This window comes from Colobus angolensis, unplaced genomic scaffold (genome assembly GCF_000951035.1).
Source record: "Colobus angolensis palliatus isolate OR3802 unplaced genomic scaffold, Cang.pa_1.0 Scaffold16, whole genome shotgun sequence".
In the NCBI taxonomy this organism is placed as follows: domain Eukaryota; kingdom Metazoa; phylum Chordata; class Mammalia; order Primates; family Cercopithecidae; genus Colobus; species Colobus angolensis.
Genome location: NW_012114710.1, coordinates 15456568 through 15471525, shown reverse-complemented (window position 1 = coordinate 15471525; position 14958 = coordinate 15456568). Strand labels below are relative to the sequence as shown.

Sequence of the window (14958 nt, the reverse complement as noted above, 5' to 3'; positions counted from 1 at the left end):
GGCCACTCTTCTTTAAGTGTTCTTCTCGGAGCGGAAGGCCTCTCGCCCAGTCCTTAAAGAAATACCCACCTGCAGCCGGGCGCAGTGGCTTATGCCTGTAATCCCAGCACTTTGTCAGGCCGCTGCGGGCGGATCACCTGAGGTCGGGAGTTCGAGACCAGCCTGACCAGTGTGCAGAAACCCCTGTCTCTACTAAACATATAAAATTAGCCGGGCGTGGTGGCGCATGCCTGTAATCCCAGCTACTCGGGAGGCTGAGGCAGGAGAATCGCTTGAACCTGGGAGGCAGAGGTTGCAGTGAGCCGAGATTGGACCATTGCACTCCAACCTGGGCAAGAGGAGCGAAATTCTGTCTCAAAAAAAAAAAAGAAAGAAATGCCCACCTGCCTTTCTGAACGATTGCGTACCGCGGTTCCCTGCGTTCAACCACGAAAATCAGCAACGGCTTCACAGAAATTGTCTTTTATTTATTTTTTTAAAAGTTAATATAACTCCAGGAACCAGAACAGTGCCTGGCACACAGTGTTGCAATCATCAAGCAGAAGAGACAGACATGAGTTATTCAATTCCTGAGCCACCCCTCAACCAGTGTTACTTGATTATATAGTGTAACATACATGCCCCTTGCAAAACAGTCATCAGGCGTTTTTAAAAGTTAATGTTTCTTTTTCTTTATCTTGTCCTTTTTTTTTTTTTAATTCTGTTGGTGGGTGGGTGGGGGGTGGGGAGAAATCTTAACTCCTGAGACCTTGAATGTGTACTGAACCTTACAGAGTTCCTCAGAGAACTCAGACTCATTTAGCACAACTACCTGCAGAAAGCTTATGGGATTCCACTGAGAGGTAGGGGAGTATCAGGTGTCTGGTGAGCCACTGCAAAGGTACTGAAGGAGAGGTACTTCTTGGTGGGTTACATACGAATGCCATTCCACCAATGTGATGCCAGGTACCACTCAGTGTGGATGGGTGACAATCACCTGCACTTTTGACGGGAACTAGAAAAGTATTCTATGCTTGCTATATACTTTTGGGGATTCCCAATCATTAATCATTGAGGAAGGGGGAAGGGTGATACTAGCAAAGAGTAATCATTACTTCTGCATTTGCTCTTGAGTCAATCTATTTATGATTGCCATCTCAGAATTGCTTGAGTCTCTGGAGGAACTTTAAATTTTAGAGCTGTAGGTAACCTAAGATGTCATCTGGCTATCCCAGCCTCCATAGCTTTTCTTTTATTAAGATGAGAAAACCAGTTCATAGACATTAAATGATTGGCTCAATTTAGTGGATGAACCAGGACAAAAAATGCAAGTACTAAAGACTTCTGGTATTCTTGGATCTAGGGATCAGTGGCTTACCTAGATTTTATGTTTAAGTTGATCAGCTCAATCAATAACAGGTTTCTTGGAATTTTACTAGGTGTTTGGAGTGTTCTAGATAGGTGGCAAATATATGTTTTATCAGTCCAATTATTCTGGATATATTTTTATTTTTTCAGTTCTTGGACACCTCATAGAACATCAGATGATTAGAGTAGTCAAGATTGCAGTTCCTGCCTCTGCTTTCTCTATTTAGTCTCCTTTGCTGATTTCTTCTCTAGGTGCTACTTAAACACATCTATTTCACTATGTTTATGTCTTTGGTCCATTTATCAATTTACATCCTCATACAAGTGAAATTCCCATGGCTTCCATATTAAAGCCTCTCATACCCATATTCTCAGTCCTGAGAACATTTTACCAAACGTGAAGTAGCTATTTCCAACTGTCTGATAGATCTATGTGTCATCATTTGTCATGGTGTCTTAAGTCCAAAATGGGATACTTTCCTACCATATCATCCCCTTTCTAACAAAGGCAGCCTACCACATACTTGTTTCATTCAACCGGTCAATCTTGGATTTATTCTCCACCTCTCCTTTCTTACTTCTCGTGGAAGTAGCCATTAAACACTAGCAGTTCTCCCTCAGAAATGTCTCTTAGGCCAGGTGCGGTGGCTTATGCCTGTAATCCGAGCACACTGGGAGGCTGAGGAGGGCGGATCACCTGAGGTCGGGAGTTCAATATCAGCCTGACCCACATGGAGAAACACTGTTTCTACTAAAAATACAAAAATTAGCCAGGGCGTGGTGCCATGGGCCTGAATTCCCAGCTACTCAGGAGGCTGAGGCAGGAGAATCGCTTGAACCTGAGAAGAATAGGTTGCAATGAGCCGAGGTCAAGCCATTGCAATCCATCCTGGGCAACAAGAGAGAAACTCCATCTCAAAAAACAAAAAAAAGAACTTAGTCTCTATAGTTATCCTCAGTGACTACCCTTTAAAAAAAAGTTATGATTACTGAAGAATAACATTTAAAAATTAAAATTAAGAGGGGAAAATGCCTAATGTGTTGTCATACATTTGAAAAGAAGGCAGTGATGTTTATATTAAAATTCCATATTATAGTGATTGTTTACCATAAGTTATATTATTATGTATAGATTTTAAATGTCATATGAAAAATTTCTGCTAAATATAATATTAATAAATGTGGATAACATAGAACATAGTTGTTAATCAAGGTTATTATCCTTTAATATGAAATTTACAAAGTGTTATAAACTAGCAAGTGTGGCTTTGAATTATGGGTCAGAAAATATCTCTCTTTCCATCCCACTGAGGTCAGGGTGTACTTTACCACCTGCTTAATTTTGAACTTGGCCATGTAACTTGCCTTGGCCTACAGAACATTGGCTGATTTGACCCAGGTAGAGGCCTTACATTAGGTTTGGCTTGGCCCTTGTGCTCTAGTGCTCCATCCATGAGAGGAACATGGGGCAAGTAGCTACTGCCCTTCAATCTGGGCCCTAGAATGAACACATGTGGAATATACCTGAACCCAGCCCACAAACTGGAAGCAAGTTCAGTCAATCCATAAACTGAAGAAGAGCTACCAAGCCAAGTCTTTTTCCAGCCCAGTGAGATCTCATTAGACCTGCAGGTCTGTGACCATGAGTATAAATCATTTTGTTGTATGTCCTGAGGTTTTGGGGTGTTTTGTTACACAGCATCATCATGGCAATATCTGACTAATATACAAGCAATGAATAAAACAAATAAAAAGTGAGATATTCCATAGTTCACATGACAGAATCATTTTTCCTTTCTGGATATCAGTCTATCTTGCACATCATGTTCAAAATCAAATTTTGAAGAGTCTAAATTCAAACTTTAATAATAACAGCTGCAATTCTTATTATTACTTACTATGTACCAGGCACTTAAAAGGATTATTTTATTTAATCTTCACAACAACACTTTTAGATACTATTATCCCCATTCTATAGAATAGCTTATAAAAATGACTCAGCTCCTGCTTCCCTCTCTCCCACATATAAAACTACTCTCTCTTTTCGTGTCTCCACTGACCTCTTACTTATTTGGACTTACTAGTTGTCCTCCTGCCCAACCTCAGGGACCAGTCTCAGAGTCTGGAATGCTTTCTTCTTTCCCCACATTTGCCTGGTTATCTTCTCCTCATCTTTCAGCTCTCAAAAGAGACATCTAGGACCCGCCCCAAGTTGGATCAGGTCTTTTGTTCTATGTACTGATTTCGTATTGTTGCTTTAACAAATTAGCATCAACCTAGTGGCTTAAAACAATACAAATTTAGGCCAGGTGCGGTGGCTCATGCCTTTAATCCCAGCACTTTGGGAGGCCAAGGTGGGCTTATCACCTGATGTCAGGAGTTCAAGAGCAGCCTGGTCAATATGGTGAAACCCTGTCTCTACTAAAATACAAAAGTATTAGCTGGGCATGATGGCAAGTGCCTGTAATCTCAGCTACTCAGGAGGCTGAGGTGGGAGAATCACTTGAACCCGGGAGGTGGAGGTTGCAGTGAGCCAAGATCATGATGTTGCACTCCAGCCTGGGCTAAAGAGCAAGACTCAAAACAAAAAACAAACAAAACAAAATAAAACAAAACCCACAAATATTATCTTAAAATTCTGGAGGTCAGAAGTCCTAAAATCAGCGTATTGACAGGGCTGCATCCCTTCTGAAGGCTCTGGGAAGGATCCAATTCCTTGTCTTTTCCAGCTTCTAAAGGTTGCCCAAATTCTTTGACTCATGACTCCTTCCCCAGTCTTCAAAACCAGAAAGAGGCATCCTCAAATCTCTTCCTCTTCCTCACCAAACCTTCCCATTTTTTCCTTTTGCCATGTCTGTCTCTAACCCTTCTGCCTTCCTCTCTTAAGGACTCTCGTGATCACATTGGACCCACCTAGATATTTCAGGATAATCTCATTTGATGAGCCTTAACTTAATCACACCTACAGAGTCCTTTTTGCCATGTAAGGTGACAGAGTCACAGGTTCATGGATTATAATGTATATGACTTTGAGGGCCATTGTTTTAACTACCACAATATATATTCTCAAATTTCTCATAGTATTTCCATAACATTTATCACAATTTCTGAGTTTATTTTTGCATGATTATTGATTAATATCTGTCTCCTCTTTGTCACCTGAGAACAAAGACTGTGTCTTATTTATTGTATCTCTATCTCATTGCTCAATGCTTGGCACATGGTAAAACCTCAAAAAATATCTGTCCACTGAATCAATGAATGAACAAGTCAACACTGATATACACTGCCTCCCATATGGTTATACTTTCAATCAGTGTTAATAAAAATGTAAAACTCAGAACAAAGAACATGAACGTGGTAGTTTGTTCACTGTGGTTGGCCACTCAAAACTACTGGGAATATTTTGCTTGGTTCTGAGAACCATACTTCAAATGTGAAAGAGGCAAATTGGGGCATATATTTAAAGGAGGGCAGCAGGATGGCGAAGGAACTAAAAACTATTATGTAAAACTGAGAGTTTATAATGTTTACGGCTGAAGCAGTAGAGATGAATAAGGGTATCAAGCAAAGGAAAACCTATCATCAAAACTACAATCCCTACTATTATCATGGCGGCAGTTATGTGTGTGAGTTTTGAAAAGCATGGTTTTTTTAAGCAATAGTTTGCCTTAGCAGGTAACTTTGTAACATTTTCTCAGGTAATTATTCTTTAGAGAGATAAATTTAGTAGTCCTGATAAGCATACATAAGATTATTTTGAAATGATGGCTCAAATTGCATTTTGACACTAATGGGATATTCAAAATAATTAATCTAACTATAGAAAAAAAATTCTGATGTTGCAACAACACCTACTATTAACTTTACTCTTAAAATTCTCACCAATGAAAAGAATCAAATATTTAAAAATATGAACTAATTTCTCGAGGGTATATTTCCTTCCTCTTCTTCTTCTTCTTTTTTTTTTTTTCCGAGACTGAGTCTTACTCTATTGTCCAGGATGGAGTGCAGTGGCGTGATCTTGCCTCACTGCAACCTCTGCCTCCCGGGTTCAGGTGATTCTCTTGCCTCAGCCTCCTTTCTCCTGCCTCAGCCTCTCGAGTAACTGGGACTACAGGCTTGTGCCACCACGCCCGGCTAATTTTTTTGTGTGTTTTTGGTAGAGACGGGGTTTCTCCATGTTGGCCAAGCTGCTCTCAAACTCCTGACCTCAGGTGATCCACCTGCCTTGGCGTCCCAAAGTGCTGGGATTACAGGTGTGAGCCATCTCGCCCAGCCTAGAGAGTATATTTCTTGTAAGAGGAAGTGATTGCCTCCTTCTCTAATGCTAGGTGCAATATCTGTCCAAAGTTTTTTGTTTTTTGCCCAAATTAAGATGGGCCAGACATTTTGTGAGAGTCTTTGCATACTGGTTCTGAGATTTGATGCTTTGATTATTTTTTGTATTATCAGAATGATAACACAGATTCTTGGATCTAGGAAACGTGTTTCCAAATATTTTCATATGCTGTACCGTCATTTGGATATTTTATCACTTATGTTGTATTTCTTTATGCATTCATTTATTCAACAAATATTGATAGAGTGTCTACAATGTGCCAGGCTCTGTTGTAGGAATTGGGAAAATACTGGTGAAAATAAAACAAATAAAAATTCCTGCTCTCAGGGCCAGGATTCTGGGGGTGGTGGGGAAGCAATGGAAAATAAAAATTTAAAAATGCAAAACAGTGTAAGATAGATAGTGGTAAGTACTATGGAGAAAAATAAAGCTGAGAAAGAGGATTAGAGTTCTTTTGGGGTACAGAAGTGAGACAATAGGGTTGAAGTTTCTGATATGGTGGGACAAAAATGTGATAAAGATCTAAAGAAGGTGAAGAAGGGAATGAAATAGGTGTCTGGTGGCAGGTTTCTAGGCAGAGGAGCAGCCTGTGCAATGACAGTATGCTTGGTGTACTCCAGCCAAAGTGAGGACACCGGCATGGCTGGAGCAGAGTAGATGGGGATGTATGGATAGAGAGACACAGGTGAAGTAAACTTAGGGATCAGTATTACTTCATGTAGGGGCTTGAAGACATTTGTGAAGACCTTCGCTTATAATTGGAGTGAGGTGGGAAGTCACTGGAGGTTTTCGTCTCTGTCTCCATCTGTTTGCTATGTAGGGAGACTGTAATAGGGTCAAGGTATTTGTAGGAGAGTCAGAAGTCTAGTGGGATAATCTGGGTGAGAGATGACAGTGGTTTCAAGCATGGTGCTGGTTATATTGGTGGTGGCCAGTGGGCAGGTTTCCATCGTAGTTAGAACTTATGGGATCTGTTGATGGATGGGATGTGGGTCAAGGTTGATTCCAAGGTTTTTGGCCTGAGAAAAGGGAAGCCTGGAGTTATTAACTAAGAGGTAGAGGAGCAGGATTGGAGAGATTAGGTGTATTTCTTGATTAGGTACAAATCTCATGTGATTGTACTCAGGTATAGTGAAATTCTAGAGGCAAAGGAAAGCGTAGAAATCAATTTTAAGTAGGTAATGTAGTAAGAGTAACATTGAGGTGGGGGCTATATTTCACTTTATATCCATTAAATGGTTTACATTTAAGTCTAATGAAGTTTAGGTTTTTTTTTTTTTTTTTTTTTTGAGATGGAGTCTTGCTCTGTCACCCAGGCAGGAGTACAGTGGCATGATCTTGGTTCACTGCAACCTCCGCCTCCCAGGTACAACCATTTCTCTGCCTCAGCTTCCCGAGTAGCTGGGATTACAGGTGCCTGCCACCATGCCCGGCTAATTTTTGTATTTTTAGTAGAGACGGGGCTTCATCATGTTGGCCAGGCTGGTCTCGAATTCGTGACCTCAGGTGATACGCCTGCCTTGGCCTCCCTCCCAAAGTGCTGGGATTACAGGTGTGAGCTACTGTGCCCAGCTGAACCTTAGGATCTTTAACTTCTTTCTGATCAAGGAGGAACAAAGGTATGAAACACATGAATAAAGAGCTATGCAGGCAAAACCCAGTCATAGGCAGCATCTACCTTCATTATGAATTATGATAATCAAACTTTTAATTTTGCAAAATTATAATTTTTTAAATCATAGCGACTTGTGTACTTAAATGTGACTGAGTATTATATACAATGGATATTTGGTTCTAAGAAACAGAACTGCTGATAAAAAGAATGTGTACATGCTTGTTGAGCTGCTTAATAAATAACTATTTGATGATGATTCTGCAGTATGTTTAAAGGCAATCTTTCTTCTGTTGCTTTAGAGAGTTCATTTGGCATTCTAAAAATGGACGTAATTTCAGGGGGTGGCCAAAATGTATCAATTAGCCTGACAGCTAGGCCTTTTTAACAGATCTATAAATTTCCAATTTCCTTTGCCCTCTTAACCATGGTAAATCATCCTGAACAAGATCATTCTTTTGAACAACAGCCTCCTTATTAGCTGAGATCAATTGAGATTAGAAAATGAAAAATACACTAGATGCTAAGAACTCTTTATGAAACCACATTTGTAGGATGAGTATTGAATGAAGATTAATGTGTTATTTTTGGCCTCTAAATCACTGATTTAAAAATTTATTTTCTACATCCCACTGCTGGATTAAACACTAATATATATTTGGTTGGTTTACTTGCTTGCAAGTATTATCTTTTCCTCTTTGAGCTTATGTATTAATGGAAGGAAATGATTTTTAATTTAAATGTATCTTGCTTTGCACACCACATGTGTTTCTGAAAGAGCTACACACTAAATTGGTTAAATGGATTATTTTTTCCTATTGAATTACAAATTAATGACTAGCTTCTTTGTTTTAATGTCTGATTGATTTTCATTCGCTTTTTGAATAAAATACAGGATCCTTAGCACATCATGTGGACCTTATGTGATCTGGACTCTGTCTACCTTTGTAGGCAACCTCACCACACTCTCCTACTCTCCTCTTCTGTCTCTAAGCCCCAGTGACACTGACTTTTTCTTAACCCCTAGTACTTCAGATTCAAGATTTTTGCACATATTGTTTAAAAGTTTTAATTCTCCAACATTCTTTGCTTTATTAAAAATATAGTACACATAGTACATTGCTTTCTTAATTCTCCATCTTCCCTTAGCTAGAAAGTAGGCTCCAAAAATGAATGTATTTTCATCTTTTTATTCACTGCTGAATCTCTACATCTAAAAGTGATGCATAAATGAATGAATAAATTGATAAATGAATAAGGAATTCCTTATAATGGAATAAAAACTTCCCTTCTCTAAAACCAGGTAACTTCTATTCATCATTCAAATTCTAGCTTAAATGTCACTTTTTCAGGCCACTCTTCTATGACCCTAAGACAAGATTGAGTTCCTCTATTGTTTATTCTTATAGGTCCTATACTTTTCTATATAGTTTATTAGAACTCCAACTTATAAAGTTTATTATTTGTGAGATAATTTGCTTAATTTCTGGGTTCTCCCCTAAGCTGTAAGCTCTGTTGGGACAGACAATGTTTCTTACTCTTACCTGTATCCCCAACACTAGCACAATGCCTGGATCATACAGACACTCAATAAGCATCAGTTGAATGAAACCATGGATGTGTGGATTAAGCAACTCCTCAGTTATGACTTTGTCTCTCTGTTCTACTGTCCAATGCTCTCACAACAAAAAAAGTAATTAATGAACCCCAAAAGAATGCCTTAGTATTCTGGATAAGTTCTTATTTCAATGTACTCCTCCATGAATTCAATAATGCTTGGAGGATCCCTTAAAGATAATGCCTAATAATTACCTCTTCACCCCATGCTATTTAATTAAACAAATACTTAATGAGTTTTTCCTCTAGTCCAAGTTGCACAGAGGGAAATAACATCATGTAGTGAAAAGACCATGCGTTTTCAAACAGAAAGATCTCTTTCACTTTTGCTGCCTGTTAAATTTGGTTATCAACTGAGCCTTGGGTTCTTCATCTGTCAAACAGAAATAGCAATACCTACTTTGCAGGGTTTATGTAAGGATTAGTGATAAGCATATGTATATTGACAAGCCTGACACATAGTCAGTTTTCAAAAGATGGCAGCTGTTATTACTGTCACTGGAAAGTAAGCTCTTAGAGGGCAGACTATACTTGCATTCCCCGTACCTTACACTCAATAAAGGCTGCTTAAACTGACTAGCAATGGGAACCATAGCAGAATATGTGCTACTTCTCAATGCTCAAGGGCCTTAAAATTCTAATCAAGAAAATACACTCCAAGACATATTCATGAAATATTTAGATAATAAAGAAAAATAATACTTATTACAACTTATAATACACATGAAATTAGAGCAAAATGTGTGTTATAGACCATACATGCTTTACATGGCCAGCCAGGAAATGATAGGAGGTGGCTGACTGCAGTTACTGTGAAATGATGAGTTCACATGTTTGTGTGTTAGAAGATGTATACCGTAAGCCTCCTATGAAAGTGTTCAATTTCTTTGGCAAAATTTTATGCTATCTATGCCAATGTTGGATAAATAGATTAACTTGCGGCTTTGTATTTGTATGCTTGCAGACAAAACTGGGTTATCGATCTTGTGTATCAAGGTGAATTTGTCAGAGGAATGGGTGTTTTTTTTTCCTTAAATAGTGACCGGCTAACAATTACAAGTAGGTTCTGATGATGTTGGGTAATACTGCTCAAATAGGGCTGTATTATGCAGAGCACATGGCAATCCTTGAAAACTAAAACAGACAATTCCACTTCTTTGTAGTGTGCTTGGCACAGGTTTGCAGTTGTATTGCATCATCTATAAGCATTACATATGGCTGTCCTTTCATCTTACCAAATTCTTTGCCAGCAGACCTCATAGATGGGACTGAGATAGCGAGCATGAACAAAAGAATATTTCTCTTCTCCAGGATATTCTCTACTTTTTGTTCCTTAGGTTTCTACGTAATGGCATTTGACACAGAGCCGAACACAAAGGCAGCCCCATTTAAGGTTTTTGATACCTCGACGATCATTCAGAAAACTTCAGATTCCTAGTTATAGAATTGAATCCAACGACCAACACACTCCAGAAGTCCTGACATTAGGAAAAGAGATGGCCACCATCTTTAACCCACTTCAAGTCCTGTAAGGATGATCTAGAATCTACTTTGTGCCAACTAGCAGCCAGGCACACATCAATCTGCCCAGACTACCAAATGCAGAAACAAGCCCAGTAGGAGTAACTGCTCCTAGGTTGCCCACACACCTGCATCCTAGTGGCATTCAAATATCCTGGAAGCCTTTGTGTCCACACACTCATACCTACATGACATACACTTAGAGGAAAAGATCTGAATATTCTTATTCACAAGAACAGAGGCCTGAATACAGGAACACTATGCTCACGCACACACAAAAGACACGCATGGAATAAACCATTTTGCATATCCAGCCTTGCGCACTTACTCTTTCAGGTTCTGCACAAGACCCCTGGACATCGGTTTGCTTTTCTTTGAGCCGTTCACAAACTAATTCTTCGTTCCTAGGAGAGTCCCTAGTGTGGTTTAAGCCAGTTTCCCACGGTCTTTGTCTGTCTTTTCAACTTTTCTCTGCTCTCCCTCAACTCCCAGAGGGCTGGGTGGCGCCGGCCAGCCGACGTCCCAGCGGTGCCCTCCCCGCCCAGCCGCTGTGCCGCGGGGCGGGGCCGAGTTGGCAGCCAGGAAATGCCCTGGAGTGTGTGTCACCTGTCCAGGACGACTTGTTGATTCCCAGGAGCGCCGCCTTTCCGGCCTGGGTCCCCGAGAGGACTGCTTTGCTCACCCGTCCCCTCGGCACGGCCCCGGGGGGCTCCCGACAAGTCCCCGGGATCGCTCTCCCTCCCAACTCCACAGCAATGAGCAAGTTGGGCAAGTTCTTTAAAGGGGGCGGCTCTTCTAAGAGCCGAGCCGCACCCAGTCCCCAGGAGGCCCTGGCCCGACTTCGGGAGACTGAGGAGATGCTGGGCAAGAAACAAGAGTACCTGGAAAATCGAATCCAAAGAGAAATCGCCCTGGCCAAGAAGCACGGCACGCAGAATAAGCGAGGTAGGCTGGGATCTGGCCCACAGGCAGGAGCCCATCTGCCTTTAGCCCTTCCCTTGGGGACAATCGGCCCACACCACTGAGGTCCCCAGGTGGCCAGGTTTGCTCTTGCAGTCTTTTCTAGGAACTAGTACTGACTTTTAGGGCCCTGACAAGGGTGAGCTGAGCTAGAGGCTGGCACTTATCGCAAAATGTAAGCGGCCGCTAAAAATCTCAGTAATCAAGATGAGCAATACTTTAATGCAATACCTAAAAGACTCAGAACCAATGCCAAGAAAGAAATGATGAAGAAGATATCAAAATTTTAAATAAAGATAGGATTGGTATTTTTTTTTATTTGCCTCTAGGTCTTATATGGTTATATCCAGCACTTCTTTATTTAAAATTATTTTTTTATAATGTGATGATTTGTTCATCGTAGATTTTTTAATATTAATTTTGAATTTTAAAAATATTGCATTAAAATATTATCTGTCTTGATTACTGAGTGTTTTTGCACCCCTGTAAATTTTGCTCCTGGTTCAGCTTTTTCTAGGCCAGCCTTGCTGACTCCAACACTGACTATCAAGTTTTCTGCTGTATGTTTGTATATTAAATTACACATTTTAACTTGCAGGTGAATCTTCAGCAAAGCATATTCTAGTGCATTGTGGTTTACCTTGCTCCTCAGCTGTGGAAAGCTTTAGCTGGATGTTCGGCAGTTGAAGCCTTAAAAAAAAAAAAAAGAGGAATTAAATATTAAATTTCCTATCACTGACTTTTGGCACACACAAGGGACTTTGAGTTAATAATAATTCTTGGTGTTCCTGTTGCACCTTGAACACCTGTTCTTTGCCAGAGTTAACTGATTGCTTCAGTATACACCTCCTTCTATAGGAATGCTACTAAACAGCACCTGTGGCACAAATAAAAACTCAGTGAGAAGTTGAAGTGATTTGCTCTTGTAACACAGGTTAATGGCAGACCCAGAAAAGGAAGTGGGTCCTATATTGCTTATAGGACCCTGCTTACCACCATATAGGACTCTGCTTACCACCAAACCCAAATATTTGCATCCTCAAGTTGGGCTTCTTTAGTCATAATGAAGCCTTGGGAAGATTTTGGCTCAAGAATTTGGCTACAGGATGCTGCCACTGTTTAATGCAGGAAAGGAAGGATGTCTCAAGGAGCTGACCTTGAGAACTCTGCCTCTTCCTGTAAAAGTGTGACAGCTGCATTTATGCCCACTTACTACCAACAATAAAAAGGCTGTTTTATTGCGTATAACTTTTGCCCATATTATAGCCTGTTTTAGAGGTAAGTACTGATTTCTACTTTTACTTTGTGTCTGAAAATATTCTGGGAAGTTATTCAATGGCAATTTCTAAAGAAAGACCATGTCATTATGGCTTGCTAAAAATGTTGTTGGTCATTTTGTAACTTGGCCCTTCCTCTTCAGTTTGATACACATTCTGACATTTGTTTAGTGTCTGTCAAGGGTTTTCTTCCCTTTGCCATCTATTTGGATCTGTGTATAGCTTTGTCTACCATGGTTGCTCAGCAAATATTGGTGGTGGTGGTTGTTTTGAGACAGGGTTTAACTCTTGTTCCCCGGGCTGGAGTGCAATGGCGCGATCTCGGCTCACCGCAACCTCTGCCTCCCAGGTTCAAGCGATTCACCCGCCTTATCCTTCCCAGTAGCTGGGATTACAGGCATGTGCCACCACACCCAGCTAATTTTATATGTTTAGTAGAGATGGGTTTTCTCCATGTTGGTGAGATGGATCTCGAACTCCCGACCTCAGGTGATCCACCTGCCTTGGCCTCCCAAAGGGCTAGGATTACAAGCGTGAGCTACAGCGCCCGGCCGACGTTCATTTTAAAAATCTGGAAAATTGACCATTTCCTTTTAGGAATTGGTAAAAATGTAAATTTGCTTTCAAAGACAGAGTGCAAAATAATGTGGGTTTTACTGATTTTTTTCAGAAGTACCCTTCAATTGGCAATGCACAAAAAATGAATTTCAATTTGACTTTATGAGTAAAGACAAAAAATTTAAAGACAGTGCTAATTAAGACTACCAATCTAACTTCCTTAAATCAAGAAAGTTATAGATGCAAGTATGAAGAGCAAATAACTTGTTTTTTTTGTTTTTGTTTTTGTTTTTGTTTTTGTTTTTGTTTTGAGACAGGATCTTACTGTGTCGCCCAGGCTGGAGTACAGTGGCGTGATCTCAAGTCACTGCAGCTTCTACCTCCTAGGTTCAAGTGATTCTCCTGCCTCAGCTTCCCGAGGAGCTGGGATTACAGGCGTGCACCACCACGCCCAGCTAATTTTTGTATTTTTAATAGGGACGGGGTTTCACCATATTGGCCAAGCTGGTCTCAAACTCTGGACCTCAAGTGATTCTCCTGCCTCCGTCTCCCAAAGTGCTGGGATTACAGGTGTGAGCCACTGCGCCCAGCCCTAATTTTTAATAGAAAAGTCATTAACTTTGTCCTCGAAAGCTTCACTGGTGTTAGTGTCTGGAAACTTCCAGAGCTTCTAGAGTGACTCTAGGAGTAAGGAGAGGCTGGTTAGCATGAGGTCCTCTGTAATCTAAGCTATGGAAGGAATTCAATCTTAGGCCTATGCATTGGTGACATGCTCAGTATCAGCACCTTCCAAATAAACCGGATAACTTCATATACTTCATAACTTTGCATACACAGTTACTGTCTTCTATTAGCCACCAAGTGATATAAAATAGTAAAATAAAGCTGGATATACTTAGTACTAAATGGTCCCTGTGTGACACAATGCTGTTGTTAGAATGGCTGTAATTTATATGATAATCAGGGTGACATAATTTATGTGCAATTGAAGTTTTATTATTAGAGATAGCTGGTCAGCTAATATATTCTCTGAATGGCCAGCTAGCATTATATCAGAAAAGGCCACACTCCTAGCCACTTCAGATTCTTCAAAGATCAATTTCTCTACAACAACAGAAGCTTTGACAGCATTCTAAGTGTCAAAATGAGCTTGACTGGTAAAATGAAAAACTTTCAATTAGCATAATAAATGTTAGAAATGGGGCGGGGCATGGTGGCTCATTCCTGTAATCTGAGCACTCTGGGGGGCTGAGGTGGGCAGATTACTTGAGGTCAGGAGTTTGAGACCAGATTGGCCAACATGGTGAAACCCCATCTCTACTAAAAGTACAAAATTAGCTGGATGTGGTTGCACATGTTTGTAAGCCCAGCTACTTGAGAGTCTGAGGCAAAAGAATTGCTTGAACCTGGGAGGTGGAGGTTGCAGTGAGCAGAGATGGCGCCATTGCACTCCAGCCTAGGCGACAGAGTCAGACTACGTCTCAGTAAATAAATAAATAAATAATAAATAAATAGATAAATGTTAGAAATGGGATCTCACTGGTGAATTTTTTTTGAGACAGAGTCTCGCTTTGTCACTTAGGGTGGGCTGCAGTGGTGTGATCAGGGCTCACTGCAGCCTTGACCTCCGGGACCCAATTGATCCTTCCACTTCAGCTTTCTGAGTAGCTAGCACCACAGGCATGCACTACCACACCCAGCTATTTAATTTTTTTTTTTTTTTT

General features: G+C 40.5%; 1 protein-coding gene across 1 annotated transcript in view; it reads left to right on the top strand.

The window, feature by feature from the left end:
- The first annotated feature begins 11007 nt into the window (after positions 1-11007).
- Positions 11008-14958, top strand: part of CHMP4C (charged multivesicular body protein 4C) — a 30973-nt gene continuing 27022 nt past the window's right edge. Inside the window, exon 1 of the mRNA XM_011937126.1 lies at positions 11008-11384. Coding sequence (XP_011792516.1) covers positions 11195-11384 — 190 coding nt within the window. The 5' untranslated portion in view covers positions 11008-11194. The remainder of the gene's footprint in view (positions 11385-14958) is intronic.